General features: G+C 36.2%; 1 protein-coding gene across 1 annotated transcript in view; it reads left to right on the top strand.

Moving 5' to 3' along the window:
* The window catches only part of LOC126968746 (protein Lilipod), a 57,867-nt gene that overhangs the window by 22,408 nt on the left and 15,231 nt on the right, over positions 1-20,228 (top strand). The window contains exons 5-6 of the mRNA XM_050813861.1: positions 4,630-4,782; positions 18,599-18,792. Coding sequence (XP_050669818.1) covers positions 4,630-4,782; positions 18,599-18,792 — 347 coding nt within the window. The remainder of the gene's footprint in view (positions 1-4,629; positions 4,783-18,598; positions 18,793-20,228) is intronic.

Raw genomic sequence — 20,228 nt, 5'->3', positions numbered from 1 at the left:
TTATTCATCTTTTAAACCTTCTCTGGACTTCCACAAATCATTCAAGACTAAAATTCAGCCAAATCGGTCCAGCTGTTCTCGAGTTTTAGCGAGACTAACGAACAGCAATTCATTTATATATATATATATATATATATATATATATATATATAGATATTATGCAAATGAAACTAATTTATAATTGTCCACAGGCCACATTTTATTGTAAAATCTAACCGGGATCATGAAATTATAATAAAAAGGCAAACACTTTATACATTTCATGTATCCAGTTATGGTCACCATGGCCAAAAAAATACGTATAATGAAACATTTGTAACATTCATGTGAGAAAATAAAAATATTACTGCAAAACGTGGTGGTGACAGTGATAATCGGCTTTTGAAAAGTAACTAAATATCTATTGGATACCTACATTAATCTCATTTTAATTATTGTTTTAGAGGTTAAACTAATTTAGAAATAAGTACATAGTTTAATATTACCGTGCAATGAAGTAACAAAGTCTGTGTGATCTGTGCATCTGTCATTTTGATTTTTATGTTGTCAAAACAGAATTCTGTTTCTTCCGTTTCTCTCTTTATTATTATAAATATTTATTTATTTTATTTTTAAGAATCAAAAATGCAATCTAATCCATTTTTAATCATAACTACCTAATTATCTTTAATAATAGTCGTTAAAATGATAAAAACCAAAAAGCAGTAATGTATTTCGCCGCAACAGCTGACAGCATTACAAACGTACAAGTGTCATTGACCCTTGTTACGTAGGTACTGTACTTTGCATTACAATGCTGGCTACTAAAGTTTAAAAATTTTTTTCTGCAACTAGTATTATTTTTTTTTTGCTTAAACACATAGCTCCATGGAACCGTATTCGGAGGTTACGTTACAGCCAAACCCGGTATAGGTAGCTAAGTAAAAAAGATATAGGTTCCGGATAATTAATTATCAACGTATCATACTAAAACCTTCTCTGAAACCGCTCCATCTTATGGTTAGTTCTATTTCGATCGGTTCAGTAGTTTTCGCAGTATAACCGAGAAAAATTTAAAAATGGCTCTCTGTTTCTTTGTATAGAATTGGAAAATACTAGAATTATCACAATAAATACAAGCCGCAAATGATCTCAAGGCAAAGTGATTGATATTGGTATAACGTATAATCTTTTTCTCTATACAAATATTATTTATCTACGGCGTTTTTTTGTTGAAACGACGCCACATCTATAATTTTTCATCAAAATTAATGATTCAAACACGATTTTAAAGCTTATGCTTGTCGCAGCTAGGGTTACCATTTAGTAATTTGAAAAGCCTGACATTTAGATAAAAGTCCGGCATTTCTTTAGTCCGCAACTTCTTCGCAGACGGTGGCGGGGCGTAGTAATAAAACGTCAGCGGGTAGCGGGTGAAGTTGCGAGGAAGGGCATCGCGTAAGGGACTACGCGCACTTATTCAGCTCCATTTGCGTTTCGCTGAACGATTTTGGTCACACTTATAAAGCTCTGCTTCTATCAGCCGCGTACGGAACTTTAAATCACGTATGCTCTCTTTAATCTTTGTGTGCATAATGATTACGTCAAATCAATGCAGGAACAATACAGGTCGCAACTTGTCGACAAGGAGTCGCGAACCATCCCTGTAAAGAGCTGTTCCGCCGCATTCGACGGCGAACAGCGCTGTACGCGGCGGAACAGCGCCGAACGCTCTCTATAGCATTCGCATAAAAAAAACACATTTATCCTCATTTTATGCTGGTTTGCCGCGAAAGCTGAATCGACGCGTACACGTCTCCATATAAAATTGTTGTTTTCTATGGACAAAAGCTGAAAAGAGCTGAATAATTGCGCGTAGTCCCTAAGACAGCCGTGTCCCGTTCCCGCCACCGTCTCTCTTGATCTCGTTTACATTTCGTTTCTCTCGAGTATTGCTGTCATCTCTGGTCGGACTCACCCCAGTATCCGCTTAATCCATTTGACCGCGTAACGTAGAGCAGCTCAAATTGTCGGGGACCCAGTGCTTTGTGAACGGCTGTATAACTTGGCGTTGCGTAGAGACTTCGTTTATTTGATTGTCTGCTATTTATCATGGGGAGTGTTCCGAAGAGCTGTTTCTCCTTATTCCTGCCGCCGAATTCCACCTTCGCACGACACGCCATATTAGGATATCATGCCCACCATCTGGATGTGTGGCGGTCCTCCACAGTGCAATTTTCATAGAGCTTTCTTCCACGTACTACAAAGCTGTGGAATGAACTTCCTTGTGCGGTGTTTCCGGGATGATACGACATGGGTGCCTTCGAAAAAAGCGCTTACACCTTCCTTAAGGTGACACTAAATGCCAGCGACCTTGAGCGATATGAGTTCACGGCTGCCGGCCCGCCATCAATGTAACAAAGCCAATATAGTCAAAATTCTTGCGTGGAAAACAGTTTATACGCTTACAATCCTCGTTATTCACTACTAATCTGAATAAATGAACCTACACAAAAAAGTACAAGCTATAAGAATAACTTTTGTAAGAGAAGTAGCAAAAAATGCGTCACGCCATGCCAAAAAACTTGTTTAACTTCAAAGAAATGCGGTAGTTCAAAAAGGCTCGGCAGTGTTAACTATAACCAACAGCAAGAATTAGCAACCTACAAATAAGACTTAAGGATATGTGTAACAGGATTAAGTAGTGTTCATAGCTCCAAATGCTATATTTTCACCACAAAACTTGTCTAACAACACCTTGTTTGCGTGTTTTCTCTTAACCCTTCGCCTTAAAGACCGGCAACCCTCCTGTGATTCCTCTGGTGTTGCAAGAGAATGTGGGCGGTGGTGATTTACAACACCAGGTGATCCTTACGCTCGATTGTCCTCCTTTCCATAAAAAAAAATGATATTCAGAATCATGGACTAATTGCAACTCTTCACTTTTAGAACGAAGTTGATTTACATCCTGTATCTTCGCAGTACAAAAACTTCTATCAATGACATTTCAATACATTTGACAATAATTTGTTATGTTTTTAAAGTGAACGATGCGTTGATGAAGCCACAACCTGAGAGTTGAACAAAGCATACAAGAACGATACGACAATCGAACTGTTAGCTCAGTTGGTTAGAGCACCGGCACGGAACACCGGAGATCGTGGGTTCGAGTCCCGCATCGTTCATAAAATTTTGTTGTTTTTCAAATTTTATATATGACAATAATTTATTTTGAGCGGGCGCGGGGTACTTTATTTATATGGCAACACAGCGTTTGCCAGGTCAGCACATGTAATAATCTAAATAGAAATAAATATGTTCTTTTATTTGCAGCCTTTAATCGATGTAAAATATACTAGTGTTACTAGCTTTCGCTGTCTAGCTGTTACTGGTTGTATCGGACGTTATGTACAACAACAAAACCACTAATGGATTTAATAATCCCAACCGTCTAGATTTCACTCAACTTTACCTAAATACGGATACCTACTGATAGTTTTTGTTTGAGTTTTAGGCTGAGATCTATAGCGCGTACTTAGACTTTGCTCAGACTTTACTTACGTAAAACATAGCTGAGTGTGATAAAACGCGAACTTGACTTTTGCATTGGACTGTCTTAGCTTAAGCTCAGCATATTTTCAGTTGTCAAATGACCCAAAAAACGAAATCAAAGATGGTGCTAAGCTTACACTCCGCTAAGTTTTTAACCGACTTCCAAAAGGAGGAGGTTATCAATTCGACCGGTTTTTTTTATGTATGTACACCGATTTCTCTGAGATTTATGATCCGATTTATACATTCTCATACTGATCTGAAACATTGAACAAACACGAACAACAGCAACTTTGACAGCGTTCAGTACTTATTATATACTAGCTGACCCGACAGACGTTGTTCTGTTCATAATAAAAAAAAAACTGTTGCGGATAGAATTTTGGAAAATCCGTTCTCTACTCGGTGAAAAGAATATTCCTACCAAATTTCCAGTCTTTAGCTCTAAAGTTTCCAGAGATATCGTGATGAGTGACTATATACGTGGAAATCTCTTATATATATATATAGATGATTGACAAAAACTTATATTTAATAATTTGTTTACATTCTACAACCTCACAACACAGATTGGGAATGGAGCGATGATTAGCGACCAGGCTATTTAATTCATAGATATTATTGTAATGAAATTCTGTATAACAACAGAAGCCAGCTGAGTTTCTTGTGCCCGTTCTTCTCGGGTCTGAGGCATTAATTTTCGAAAGGGTGGTAGATTTTTACGTTCATTAATAATTGAAATCCTACTTTGAATCATGGGCAGTTTTTTTTTTATAGTAAATTGGCTCGGTATATTAAACTTATTAATAATATATAAGACGACCCATATAGCCCAGTGTTTTGCCCCTGGCTCCTGCGCTAGAGGTCCCGGGTTCGAATCCCGGTAGATGCAAACATATTATGATGAATATAGATATGTTTGTTTCCGAGTCATGGTTGTATATCTGTATTTATGTATGTTTAAGTAAATATATTGTATTAAATATATCGTTGTTTTGTACCCATAGTACAGGCTAGGCTAGTTTAGGGCAAGATAAATTGTATTAGTGTGCCAATATTTATTATATTATAGTAATAAAAATTTGATGTTTTGTTTAGTGTTCACGCCGCTTGGTTTTGTCCGTCTGTTCGGCGTCGTTGGCGGAGTGCTAGTGAAACCCCGGTTCCTGCGGGATCTCAACGAGGAGTACTACGTGTACTCGTTGGAAGAAGACACGCTGCGGAGACGAATCAACAACTCGATCGCAACTGGTAAGTGAGATCGTTTTAACAGCACCGAAGCTATCACAATTTGCACTAGAGGTACCACAACGGCGCCTTTTTCTGCCGGAAGCAATAATGTGTAAGCACTATTGTATTTCGGTCTGAAGGGCGCCGTATCTAGTGAAATAACTCTTCATATAAGACTTAACGTCTTATGAAAATTTATTGATGTGGGCGTTAATTTTTCGGAAATCCATAATTATACAAATGATTTAAGTTTTCTTTAGTGTTAATTCCGCCGAAAACTTAAATCATTTGTAAATTTAACGTTTTATGTCTCAGTCCTCTTAGGTGACAAGCGCAATGGTAGTGCCGCTCAGAATTTTTGCGTTTTTCAAGAATCCTGTGCGGCACTGCATTTTAATGAGCAGGGCGTATCAATTACCATCAGCTGAACGCCGTGCCGTTGCGTCCCTTATTGTCATGCAAAAAAGGTTCTACACATCACTAAAGCAAAAATTGATAGAAACTTTTGCTGCTTGCTGAAAAAAAGGCAAGGAGAGTGTATATTTTTTTTTATGGAATAGGAGGACAAACGAGCGTACGGGTCACCTGTTGTTAAGTGATCACCGCCACCCACAATCTCTTGCAACACCAGAGGAATCACAGGAGCGTTGCCGGCCTTTAAGGAAGGTGTACGCGCTTTTTTTGAAGGTACCCATGTCGTATCGTCCCGGAAACATCGCACAAGGAAGCTGGTTCCACAGCTTTGTAGTGTATATTTAATTTGAATTGTATGTAAATATTTTGGAATAAGTGAACAGATAGATAATTATGATGAATAAATGTCTCTTTTAATTGTATGCAAAAAAAATTTTTTTCTTTTGTGAGAAATCTTTACCCTTCACAAGGGCCCCAAGCAAATTTTTATACGGGGCCCCGCCAAGGCACGCTACGCCACTGGTTACAATCATTGTCTCATACTATAAATAGCTTATAGACAAAGTGTGCGAGGGAGAAGAACGTCTCTAACGGAGATACAGCAAGTGCGTGAGACGTCGCTTCATTGTGTGTCTTCTACCGCATTTATCAGGGGGAATGTTCCGAAGAGCTGTTTAACCTGATTCCTGCCGCCGAATTCCACCTTCGCACGACACGCCACAAGTTAGGATATCATCCCCACCATCTGGATGTGTGGCGGTCCTCCACAGTGCGGTTTTCAAGGACCTTTCTTCCGCGTACTACAAAGCTGTGAAATGAACTTCCTTTTGCGTGTTTCCGGGACGATACGACATGGGTATCTTCAAAAAAAGCGCGTACACCTTTCTTAAAGGCCGGCAACGCTCCTGAGATTCCTCTAGTGTTGCAAGAGATTGTGGGCGGCGGTGATCACTTAACAACAGGTGACCCGTACGCTCGTTTGTCCTCCTATTCCATAAAAAAAAATACAGCAAAATAGAAAAGGAAGTCGAATCTATTGTTACTGTAACTGATTTTGATGCACAAGTCGTAAGCAGTCTGCCACACTTGGAATTAGATGAATATTAAAGTAGCGCACACATTGATAAATCAAAATTTGTCACGAAGTATCGGGCTGTCTTTTTTTTAATGAAAATGAGAAACGAGACGAGCAGGACGATCAACTGATGGTAATTAATACGCCCTGGCCATTACAATGCAGTACCGCTCAGGATTCGTGAAAAACCCCAAAATTCTGAGCGGCATTACAACTCGTGCGCTCGTCACGTTGAGACATGAGATGTTAAGTCTCATATGCCCAGTAATTAAACTAGCTACGGCGCCCTTCAGACTGATACAAATAATTTTTACACATTACTGCGTCACGGCAGAAATAGGCGCCGTTGTGGTACCCATAATCCAGATGGCATCCTTTTCAAAGGAGCCTCCCACTGGGCTGGTCCACTGTCTATACGTTACCTAAGTCTATGGTTACAATAATTTAAATATCGAGCAAAAAGTAAGCATTGACGTAACTTACCCGGAATATTAGCGAACAAATATCTACACAATGTTTTGTGTGGTAATTATTGTTTTTGCGATCTTAGTAATAGTATACGGAAATAATGCACGTCAATTTTTCGTTGTGGAATAGTCTGCAGAGCGCCGAAAGGTCAAGGTGATCCTAATGTTGCCAATTCAATTGTGTTTTTTCATATCTCCATTTGACGGTTGTTAGTTGTATGGCTTCTAGGGTTGCTTACTGAGGCAAGGAGGGTCATCTGAGTTTTTTTTATTTTTATTGATAATAAGGGACGAGACGAGCAGGACGTTCAGCTGATGGTAATTGATACGCCATGCCCATTACAATGCAGTGCCGCTCAGGATTCTCAAAAAAACCTAAAACACTACAATTGCGTTCGTCACCTTGAGACATAAGATGTTAAGCCTCATTTGCCTAGTAATTTCACTAGCTACGGCGCCCTTCTGACCGAAACACAGTGATGCTTACACGTTACTGCTTCACGGCTGAAATAGGCGCCGTTGTGGTACCCATAATCTAGCCGGATTCCTGTGCAAAGGAGCGTGCCACTGGTATATGAAGTGTCCGCCAAAATGCATTAAAATAGGATGGCGCTACATTAGCATCAGGGTGTATCTTAAAAGTAATAATAATAAAATAATTCTTTAAGTTTATATTTACTACATTATTTTTTACAACGTTAATAGTTGATATTTTCAATAGTTAACTACTTAAGTCGACAGTAATATTAAATTGTTAAACTCGGCATACTTCAATTCGTTTACAATTGCTACATTCACCGTACTTCATACCATACCCTGTGGCTACACCAGCGCCACTGTGGAAGCTTTTTGAACAGTTATTTACAGCATAAGCTGGACACTTTTTCAACTTTTCTCCCATATGAGATGATTCTCATTCTCCATACTTTCATGGAAGATGTAGAGTAGGTATGTTTGATTTCAGAGAGTATATTTTGTAAAGAGTACATATTAATAAAAATTAAAACTTCTATCGTTTATTTAAGAAAATTTATTGAAGTAGGCGTTACTTTGCGGTAATCCATAATTATACAAATGATTTGAGTTTTCTTTAGTGTTAATTCCGCCAATATTTGTCTTTAAACAATTCGACACGTGTTTCGCCTCTACACGAGCCATCCTCAGGACGTGTTGTCTCGCCAAAATCTGGCACGAGACTAGTCGAATTGTTTAAAGACAAATATTGGCGGAATTAACACTAAAGAAAACTCAAATCATTTGTCGGTTATTGAATTAAATTTTTTTTCTAATAATTTATCACATATTATGGCGCGGTTGTGTTCAGAAACAACAAGAGTTTTTGACTTTGGGTACCGACCGGTACATCAAGCTCATTAAATGGAATGTATTTTTTTTGTGTTTAAATGTTCATTGGCGTAGCTGGCATGTGCTCAAATTTTTTAAAAGTAGTATTTGTGCGTACTCTATTGATGTTATAAATTATAAAGAAGACTTACATGAAATAGAGTACAATCATTAGAAATTTATTTTTGTAAATTTTCCGGCCCGCTGAACCACTTGGAACGGATTAAAGTACAGCTTTTCCGCTCGCATATCTGTCTGCAGTTCAATATTGGTCACATATCTGAGTTGGTATGTATAAATACAATGGTGGTAGCAAATTTAACGCCTTCAACGGAAGAGAGCTTTCGCAAATTACTAATGTTGTTCAAACCTGCAGATATAATTTATTTTTACATTCATTCATTTCATTCATTCATACACTCACGCCTTGTTCCCGTCGGGGTAGGCAGATACAATAGAATGCCACTTGCTTCTATCCTTACAAACCTCACGGGCTTCCTCTACATTTATTACTCTTTTCATACATGCTCGGCGGTTGCGGGTGCTCCGGACCTTTTCACTTCTCAAAACGTCCCCAATTTGGTCGACGAATGTTCTACGATGTCTCCCGCGACCGACTTGCCCACCCACACTTGCCTTATATATTTGATGTTTTGCCGTGGGGTATCCGGCAGAGTGGAATACACCTCCCTCACTCTTACCGAGGCGTCGTAAAAGCCGACTAAGGTATTTCGACGTCCGTAATATCACCAAGCATTTGACGTCTCCAATCTTAATGAAGGAAAACTTGAAATAAACCCGGTATTCTGTCCCGACGCTTTGGGGCTAGCTGTCAAACCCCAAAGACATCATACAGCCTAACAAACAATACCTTCGGGAACATGGCTGTAGGAAAAAATATTGTAACTGTACCCCAGGGGGGTACCGGCAGGGGCCGGAGAATCCCCTCCACTGTATGTTGTGTGTTTATTAATTGCAAATGATGGCTTAATTGCTTATATTGCAATTATTTCGTCTGTGCTAAGCTTTAGAAACAGGCAATACATTCAATGCAATAATTAATACAGTACTTATCAATTATATTGATCTAATTCAAAGGTGTCTCGTTTGAAATCTAGCTGCAAACATTGACTTCATTATAAGTTGAGTTTATTTATTTGTCTACCAGCGATTTTACATAAAAATATCTATTAATAATAATATTGACACACTTTTTTACACAAATTATCTTGCCCCAAATTAAGCATATATAGTCTGTGTTATGGGTTGCAAGACAGCGATATATTTAATACAATATACTTACTTAAACATACATAAATACATATAAACATCCATGAGTCGGAAACAAAGACCCATATTCATCATATAAATGCTTGCACCTACCGGGATTCGAACCCGGGACCTCTAGCTTAGTAGGTAGGATCGCTAACTACTCGGCTATACAGGTCGTCATTAAACAATTAACAATTTAAATTACATGTGCAGGGTATTCAAAATCATTTAAAGGTATACACTACATGCTAATTTCGATTATCAATACATTATTATAAATTTAAAAGTGAGTTAAAAACTAAAACCAGTGTAAAATAATTATAAAAGATTTGAAAGTCTACAATGACCAATTGAGAATTGCTTTAAGGATAGTTAGGGAAACAAATAATTGTAAGTTAGATATCAATTCATATCAACTATATTTTTGTCTTTAACTTCTTCTCCCAGTTCTTTCATTGAGTCGACCCCAGTTACTCTTGGTATTTCTATTAAAGTTGCAGTTTTTATGATTATTAATACACAATCGAAATGTCTTTAGATAAGAACATTTCTAACGCAGTTTTTTTTATGAAAATAAGGGACGGGACGAGCAAGGACGTTCAGCTGGTGGTAATTGATACGCCCTGCGCATTACAACGCAGTGCCGTTCAGGATTTTTGATAAACCCCAAAATTCTGAGCGGCACTACAATTAATGCGCTCGTCACCTTGAGACATAAGATGTTAAGTCTCATTTACCCAGTAATTTCAGATAGCTACGACGCCCTTCAGACCGAAACACAGTAATGCTTGCACATTACTGCTTCTTCGGCAGAAATAGGCGCCGTTGTGGTATCCATGAGCTAGCCGGCATTCTGTGCAAAGGAGCCTTCCACTAGTTTACCAACTATGCTTGATATTATACAAACGGTGCCTTAAAATAAAATGGACCTTTTATTTCACACAGTATTATTTATTATAATTTTGTTGAAAGAACTATTTAGACTTAGATAATTTATACGTCTAGATAAAGCCTCGATGATAACAGGCCAGGTTTATTACTTTAGTGTGCGTGATAAGCTACGTCTTATACTCGCGATTTGTATGTCAATTTGTCTTAGTGTATTGCTCAAAAATAGAGGTTAACTGTCAACCTCAATTTCTTTCGACGTTTTCACCTATGTCATAGTCTATCTAGACGTATAAATGATATAATCTATCTACATGAAATATAGCATGAAACTTAGAACTGTAGGTACGGTTGGTAGCCCTGGTTATATAACTACGCATAGTCGGTCGGTCGCATAGCATTTCGCTTTAACTATAATATTATGATAGTTTATTTATTGTTAATTGTTATGTTACGATTGAGATTGTATTGTTTAGTATACATGAAATGGTAGTGTCTGTTAGTTATTTATAGAAGACAAAACATGATAACGATATATCAATATGCGACATTGTGAATATACCAGTAATCTATATATATATCTGTTACGGGCACTTTGATAAGTCCGGGCACTATTAATAATGGCCGGTCTGTATTCATAGTGCCCGACTCAATTGGACAATGTGATTAAAACAGCATGATTAATCACTTTTCCCGGCCATTATGAATAATGCTGTCCCTATCTTGGGCAAAGTAATAAAATAGGTGAACTGTAGTGTTTTTGTTTATTAAATGAAATTAAACTTACAAAATTATCATGAAAAGTTAACAAAAAATTAACTATTTAACATAGTAGTCAAAAAATTAATAGTTAAAAATGTAACAACATCATTAGTTACATACTTTTATGTTGACAAAAATAGTACTTAAGAACAATAGTTTAAAAATTAGTAAACTGAGGAAAATCAACAAAATATCTAATAATTAAGGACTGTGCAAGAAAGTTATTAAGTTTAGAATTATTTATTCTTGCAAGATGAGCTTTTTTGACGTTTCGAATATTTGATTTATTGCATTTACAACGTTTTGAATTGCAGTCACCACTGTTAGTAACAATGCTGGAAGCCTTGTCCATCAAAATGGACCACGGGCCGTCGGGCATTAATAATAATGGCCGGTCAAAGTGATAAATTAATCACTTTGCCCATCGCTTTTGGGCATTATTAATAATGGCCGGTTAATCACGTTGCCCGCAACATATATAAAAATGAATTGCTGTTCGTTAGTCTCGCTAAAACTCGAGAAAGGCTGGCTACCGATTTGGATAATTTTGGTCTTGAATTATTTGCGGGAGTCCAGAGGTTTAAAAGGTGAATAGATATGAAAATGCTCGGAATTAAATAAAAACAACGATTTTGTTTTTCCTTTCATGTGTCCTCCGTCGTTCAGAAATCAAATTAATATAATATTGTAAAATGATTAACTAATTATAATTTTCACATAATTCTCAGGAGGTAATATATATAGTTGGTAGATTAGCTACATATGTTAACTATCTATCAGATTATTTTTATGTAGATTTATAAATCTTAAGTTTTGTCACAAATTAAATCTCTGAACGCAAACAATATTATGTGACATTTGACAGCAAACTATAGATTGAGAAATCTTAAGTTGTAAAGAATAAAATTTCTGAACCTAACCGCAGCACAAAACAAAACAATAAATATAGTTTATCAGAAAGCTTTGAATTGTTTAAGTTTAGGTCTTTTATTTATCGATTGAGGCAGTGAAAAGTCTGCCGGCTCAGCTAGTCTAATATATAAAATTCTGATGTCGCGGTGTTTGTAGTTAAACTCCTTCGAAACGGCTTGACCGATTCTCATGAAATTTTGAGTGCATATATTATCACGCTATAAGCATGCATAGTATTTTTGCTGCTTTAAAGCGTCCACGTAGACGACGTCAGGGGCATTGGCTTGTTCTAATAAAATATTATTAGCTTTAATTTTATGGTACAATAATCGAAGAGAAGGAAGAGCAATAAAAATTAATGTAATTGCTGGTAAAATTGTTCAAATTAATTCAATAATTTGACCTTCTATTAAAAATCGATTAATAAATTTATTAAAAAATAAATTTATTGTTTAATATATAACTAAAATAGCCTTTCTTATATTACATCAAATCTTTGAACTTTATTATCACCCTCTGTAAGAAGTTTGTTTTACTTGATATTTTCCGCACGTATGTCCGACAATAATTATAATATATTCAGTACTTAATTATTATAAATAGATTTAATACGCATAGAATCTCTTTGTTTGAAAATAAGAAGAAACAATTACAAATTTGTCAAAACAAAAGTATTAATAAGTATAAAATATTTATTTTAAATGAAATCGGTATAGTAATAACTCTTCATATTCAAATATCTAATATATAAAATTCTCATGTAACGGTATTTGTAGTTAAACTCCTTCGAAACGGCTTGGCCGATTCTCATGAAATTTTGTGTGCATATTGGGTAGGTCTGAGAATCGGACAACATCTATTTTTCATCGCCCTAAATGTTAAGGGTGGCGATTTTTTTTTTTATTATTTTGACTTTTTTTTTAAATTTATTTAGATTATGAGTCAACATTAAAAATACATACAACTTCAAATTTTCACCCATCTACGATCAACAGTTACTTTTGTATCGCGATTTTAATATCGGCAATACAACGTTTACTGGGTCAGCTAGTACTATATAAAATATACAAATTCAAATATTTTTATTCAAAATAGGATGTGAAATCACTTATTGAAAGTCAAAAAAATCTACCACCCATTCCAAAATGAATGCCTCAGGCCTGAGAAGAATGGGCGCAACAAACTCAGCGGGCTTTTTTTTTCCATCAAAAATATGTTTTACAATTAAAGTAACATTTACAAAGTAACATTGTACAATTAAACTTATTATTTAATAGCCTGAGGGCGGTCGCTCCATTCCCAATCTGTGGTATCATTAAGAAAGTCATTCATGTCACAGTAACCTTTACCACACAAACGTTTTTTAACAATTCTTTTGAATAACGTAGTACTTTTGTTTTGAACATTTTCTAGGATCTTGTTGTAAAAACGTATACATCGCCCCACAAAAGACTTACTTACTCGACTTAGCCGAGTAGTAGGCATCTTCAGTTTATAACTGTTCCTGGTGTTAACATTATGGTTATGACAGTTTCTGGCAAATTCACTTATGTGCCTATGACAAATATTTGATATCTATTGCCGTGTAATTATGTTGTCCTCAGTACTCGAGGCGCGAGCGTGAAGCGACCTTCGCAGCCTTTTCATGCGTCTAATACGATTTATTGTTTAGATCTTTAGGAATTTATTATGTTTATAACATGTGACACGAGTACAGATACGTAACCATTTTTAATTTATAATTAATGTAATTCTTAAATAAACTTTAATAAAAAAAATCGCAAATATGATCTATTTAATAAAAATTCTTTTAAAAGTCAAATATAATTTTTTTTTTGTACATATTTTTTTAATACGGACGCTTTCAGATATCTTATAACAAAAGAAACCACGCGGATACTGTCGAAAGGTCGACTTGGTAGGTACCCACTAAAAGTCAATGTTGGAATTAAGTTATCCTAGTCTCAATTCCAAATATGCTGAGTCAATATAGTTTTCGTGACTACATATTTTTATCTATGTGTACTTAATTTTTTTTATTTCATGTCATTTACCACACACCTTTTTTATATACTAAGGTGCTACATAATATCAATAATATCCAAGTTATCAATTTATCAACTTAAGTACTAGTTGGGGAAAATTGGCATCTGAAATAAAAATGTTTCTTTTTTCAAATAATACTCTTAACTGTTCTTCTTAATATAAAATATTGACCCATTTAATATGGTGTTTACTCAAAATATTTTTTCGTTGATTTATAATGATTTAAATATTTACCAGTTGTTTACCAGTTTGACAATACATAGACTCAATTTGGTCATAATTCAAAATTATTACAATTCAAAATTGGTCACGGATTATCGGGTTTTCTGGTCGTCTTTAGTTCATACCACAATACAAGTAATAGAGAAGTAGCGTAACACAGCGGTCTTGTTGAAGTTTATACCTACGTCTAGGCGGAGCGATAGGGTTGGCACATGTACCGAAATAAGTATGTATACAAAAATATTGTCGACGCCGCGGCTCAGCTAATTTAACTCGGAAAGCGGCGCAGGGCGTGGCACTCAATAGTTTTTTCTTCCCAAGATTGCTTAGCGGCCGTGTAAATCGTGTGTATGTGTGCGTGTGACAAAATTCTGCTTTGTGTACTAACCAGTAATATGTAGTTCATTAAATACAAAGTCTTTTTTCATGTTATGTTAATGGCATGGCTAACATATTATGCTACATAGACAAATGTATATTATTTAGTACAGCTACATGGAAAATAGGATACTTTATTAAGTAATGTATATAAGTAAAGTTGAGTACGATTGGCAACCCTAGTTGTGTGAGTCTCAACATGATCAGATCGATATTACCGTCGACCACATAATTTAATATTGAAATAATTGTCCTTGGTGTTCGCTCACATTGTGTATATTAATATGTGGATAGAATGTTGCAGCTGATACGGTCTATGCTCCGATACAAAGACAAATTATTGGGTTGGACTACGTCCGTTACACATAGCCGAATGAACTATATTGGGAGCAGTTGGGGCAACACATTATCTTCATTGGTATTATAATTATTTATGACGGGTATACGTTATGTTCACAAGAAAATGAAAGAATGACGTGATAAAACCTTCAAGTAGAAGTAGATATTACTAATATCTACTTCTACTTGAAGGTTTATCATATTAGTGTTAGTCAGTTGCACGTACCGATTTTTTTAAATGTAAATTAGGGATGAGACCAGCAGGACGTTCAGCTGATGGTATTGGCACGTCCTGCCCAATACAATGCAGGATTCTCAGGATTCTTGAAAAACCCAAAAATTCTGAGCCCCACTGCAATTGCGCTCGTCACCTTGAGACATAAGATGTTAAGTCTCATTTGCCCAGTAATTTCACTAGCTACGGCGCCCTTCAGACCGAAACGCAATAATGCTTACACATTACTGCTTCACGGCGCAAATAAGCGCCGTAATTTTTGGGTTTTTCAAGAATCCTGAACGGCACAAAAGTATTAATAAGTATAAAATATTTATTTTAAATGAAATCGGTATAGTAATAACTCTTCATATTCAAACATCTAATATATAAAATTCTCATGTAACGGTATTTGTAGTTAAACTCCTTCGAAACGGCTTGGCCGATTCTCATGAAATTTTGTGTGCATATTGGGTAGGTCTGAGAATCGGACAACATCTATTTTTCATCGCCCTAAATGTTAAGGGTGGCGATTTTTTTTTTATATTATTTTGACTTTTTTTTTTTAATTTATTTAGATTATGAGTCAACATTAAAAATACATACAACTTCAAATTTTCACCCATCTACGATCAACAGTTACTTTTGTATCGCGATTTTAATATCGGCAATACAACGTTTACTGGGTCAGCTAGTACTATATAAAATATACAAATTCAAATATTTTTATTCAAAATAGGATGTGAAATCACTTATTGAAAGTCAAAAAAATCTACCACCCATTCCAAAATGAATGCCTCAGGCCTGAGAAGAATGGGCGCAACAAACTCAGCGGGCTTTTTTTTTCCATCAAAAATATGTTTTACAATTAAAGTAACATTTACAAAGTAACATTGTACAATTAAACTTATTATTTAATAGCCTGAGGGCGGTCGCTCCATTCCCAATCTGTGGTATCATTAAGAAAGTCATTCATGTCATAGTAACCTTTACCACACAAACGTTTTTTAACAATTCTTTTGAATAACGTAATACTTTTGTTTTGAACATTTTCTAGGATCTTGTTGTAAAAACGTATACATCGCCCCACAAAAGACTTACTTACTCGACTTAGCCGAGTAGTAGGCATCTTCAGTTTATAACTGTTCCTGGTGTTAACATTATGGTTATGACAGTTTCTGGCAAATAAGGGTTGGCACATGTACCGAAATAAGTATGTATACAAAAATATTGTCGACGCCGCGGCTCAGCTAATTTAACTCGGAAAGCGGCGCAGGGCGTGGCACTCAATAGTTTTTTCTTCCCAAGATTGCTTAGCGGCCGTGTAAATCGTGTGTATGTGTGCGTGTGACAAAATTCTGCTTTGTGTACTAACCAGTAATATGTAGTTCATTAAATACAAAGTCTTTTTTCATGTTATGTTAATGGCATGGCTAACATATTATGCTACATAGACAAATGTATATTATTTAGTACAGCTACATGGAAAATAGGATACTTTATTAAGTAATGTATATAAGTAAAGTTGAGTACGATTGGCAACCCTAGTTGTGTGAGTCTCAACATGATCAGATCGATATTACCGTCGACCACATAATTTAATATTGAAATAATTGTCCTTGGTGTTCGCTCACATTGTGTATATTAATATGTGGATAGAATGTTGCAGCTGATACGGTCTATGCTCCGATACAAAGACAAATTATTGGGTTGGACTACGTCCGTTACACATAGCCGAATGAACTATATTGGGAGCAGTTGGGGCAACACATTATCTTCATTGGTATTATAATTATTTATGACGGGTATACGTTATGTTCACAAGAAAATGAAAGAATGACGTGATAAAACCTTCAAGTAGAAGTAGATATTACTAATATCTACTTCTACTTGAAGGTTTATCATATTAGTGTTAGTCAGTTGCACGTACCGATTTTTTTAAATGTAAATTAGGGATGAGACCAGCAGGACGTTCAGCTGATGGTATTGGCACGTCCTGCCCAATACAATGCAGGATTCTCAGGATTCTTGAAAAACCCAAAAATTCTGAGCCCCACTGCAATTGCGCTCGTCACCTTGAGACATAAGATGTTAAGTCTCATTTGCCCAGTAATTTCACTAGCTACGGCGCCCTTCAGACCGAAACGCAATAATGCTTACACATTACTGCTTCACGGCGCAAATAAGCGCCGTAATTTTTGGGTTTTTCAAGAATCCTGAACGGCACTGCATTGTAATGGGCAGGGCGTATCAGTTACCATCAGCTGAACGTCCTGCTCGTCTCGTTCCTTATTGTCATAAAAAAATAAAAAACAAATCAAATCGCATGCAGAGAGTTTGTTGAAGTCGGGTTCTGTGGATAACACACTATTTACGGGTACCACAACGGCGCCTATTTCTGCTGTGAAGCAGTAATGTGTAAGCATTACTGTGTTTCGGTCTGAAGGGCGCCGTAGCTAGTGAAATTACTGGGCAAATGAGACTTAACATCTTTTGTCTCAAGGCGACGAGAGCAATTGTATTGCTGCTCAGAATTTTTGGGGATTTTCAAAAATCCTGAGCGCCACTGGATTATAATGGGCAGGATGTATCAATTTCCATCAGCTGAACGTCCTGCTCGTCCCTTATTGTCATTAAAAAAATAAAAGAAAACTAGGCGACCAAAACCGCCAGCTTGTTAGTCACATATCCACGTTAAGTCCTTATTTAGTTAAACAACTATTGAATTGCGATTTCGTCTGGCATGTCACTTGTTGTTGCTGATGAGATGTAAATTCGCTTAACAATGTCACAGTACCGCGACACAATAATGTCAAACTTTCACCGTCAACCGTTCACCTTCACACTGTAGCGCTATTTTCATAGTCAAAAATGAAGTGACATATACGATACGATACTATACGTGCGATACTGCACATGCTAAACTTTCTCATATTTTAACATAAATGTTTCTATTTTCATCTATTACCATCACAAAACTCTAACACGGTACTTTAAAAATCTATTTACAAAAGAAAACTACGTTTAAAAAAACCGACTTCAAAGACTGAATAGTATCAAATAACTATAAATATAATATAATACACGTCCTAAGCAAACCTTTACCTTTAATATTAATAACATTCTATAATTCATATTGATAGGTTTTAAGTCGGTAGCTAGTGATATTACTGGGCAAATGAGACTTAACATATTATATCTCAAGGTGACGAGCGCAATTGTAATGCCGCTCTGAATTTTTCGGTTTTTCAAGAATCCTGAGCGGCACTGCATTGTAATGGGCGTATCAATTACCATCAGCTGAACGTCCTGCTCGTCTCTTCCTTTATTGGCATATAAAATAACCATCAATAAGCGCAAACTTTTTCCACTGCAGTTCCACTTACACATTGCGCAAATAAATGTACACATTTCTGGAAATTCGACGGCTATTTTGATCCCCTTTTTGTCCCTTATTGTCATAAAAAAAAACAAGACAGTATAGTTTCATCTCCATGCTTTCAGGTGGTGGCTACATATCGCCCGAGCCCATGTACCCAGAGCGTGGGGAAGTGTCAGCGCCTGTTGAACTCAGCTTCAGCACCACCAAGGAAACCCCAGTGTTCCAGGGCAAAGATGTTCCTCTCTTGAGGCTCAGGAACGGCGCCCTGCAAGCAGGTCTCAATGAGAGGCTCCACCGAGTGGTAACTAAGAGGAAGGTTAGTTTTAAATATTTTATAGATAGACTAGCTGACCCAGCAAACGTTGTATTGCCGATATTAAAATCGCGATACAAAAGTAACTGTTGATCGTAGATGGGTGTAAATTTGAAGTTGTATGTATTTTTTGATGCTGACTCATAATCAAACAAATTTAAAAAAAAAAGTCAAAAAAATAAAAAAATAAATGTCGTGTGGACCACCCTTAACATTTAGGGGGATGAAAAATAGATGTTGTCCGATTCTCAGACCTACCCAATATGCATTCAAAATTTCATGAGAATCGGTCAAGCCATTTCGGAGGAGTTCAATGTTTAACACCATGACACGAGAATTTTATATATTAGATGAAACCGACTTAGCCCCGATTTCACCATTGAAGTAGAACTCGATTACATTAGAACTAGATAGACTATGACAGCTGTGAAAACGTCGATAAAAATAGACTTTAGAACTTAACTCTATTTTGAGCAAATCACGCATACCCACACAAAGAGTTTGATCTGATCGGGTTTTTACTTTTGCTTTGAGTTCTGGGAGAATTCACAGAAACTAATGGTTTTAAGCGTTTTTAAGCACCCTTATATTTGTTAATATTGGTTCATTATGGCGTAAGTATGAAATTGCCCAAAAAAAACCTACCCCAAAATCAAACTTAAAGAACAATACCTACAACCAGATGAGGAAAAACATGCATACTTAGATCATTATATAAATGATGGAAAAAAATTGAGATTGACAATTATCCCCTATTTAGAGCAATGCACGCACACTAACACTGACATACAAATCGCGAGTGTAAGACGTAGCTTGTCACGCACACTAAACTAATATCCCGGGCGTGTTTATATCGGTGGTCTAACAGGAAGAGACTCGATCTAGACGTATAAATTATCTATTGGTTTGATGCGAGTGGTACAAATCGTCGGATTCATATTTCCTATCCATTTCTTAGCCTAGTATTTTGTTTGAAAAAATCCGAATTTTTCAGTAATGATCTAAGCCGTAAGGTATCACAAATTGCCTTGTACAAGGCATTATTTTTGTGCTCTGCGATATTTTGGTAAAGTAATTAAGAGTCCACCCATAAATTACGTCACACGTTATGGCGAGGGAGGGGGGCGATGAAGTGTGACATTTGACATGGTCCCAAATTTTGTGCCATCACATTTTTTCAAAAATATATATTATATATCAAAACAACACTAAACTCAAAGTAAATACTATCATTATATTTCTATAATTGTTATTTTTTTATGTCTATTTAATCTTTGTGCCTTTGTTTAATGAAACATAGATTTCTGAATATTAAATTGCGAAATATGTGATATTACACTCAAAAGTTCAAAAGATCATGAAAGTCGTGTGACGTAATTTAAGGCGAAGAGTAAGCAGAAAACACGCAAACATGGTGTTTTTAGACAAGTTTTGTTGTG

The sequence above is a fragment of the Leptidea sinapis genome, chromosome 1 (assembly GCF_905404315.1).
Source record: "Leptidea sinapis chromosome 1, ilLepSina1.1, whole genome shotgun sequence".
In the NCBI taxonomy this organism is placed as follows: Eukaryota; Metazoa; Arthropoda; class Insecta; order Lepidoptera; family Pieridae; genus Leptidea; species Leptidea sinapis.
This window is presented reverse-complemented; position numbering and strand designations above follow the sequence as displayed.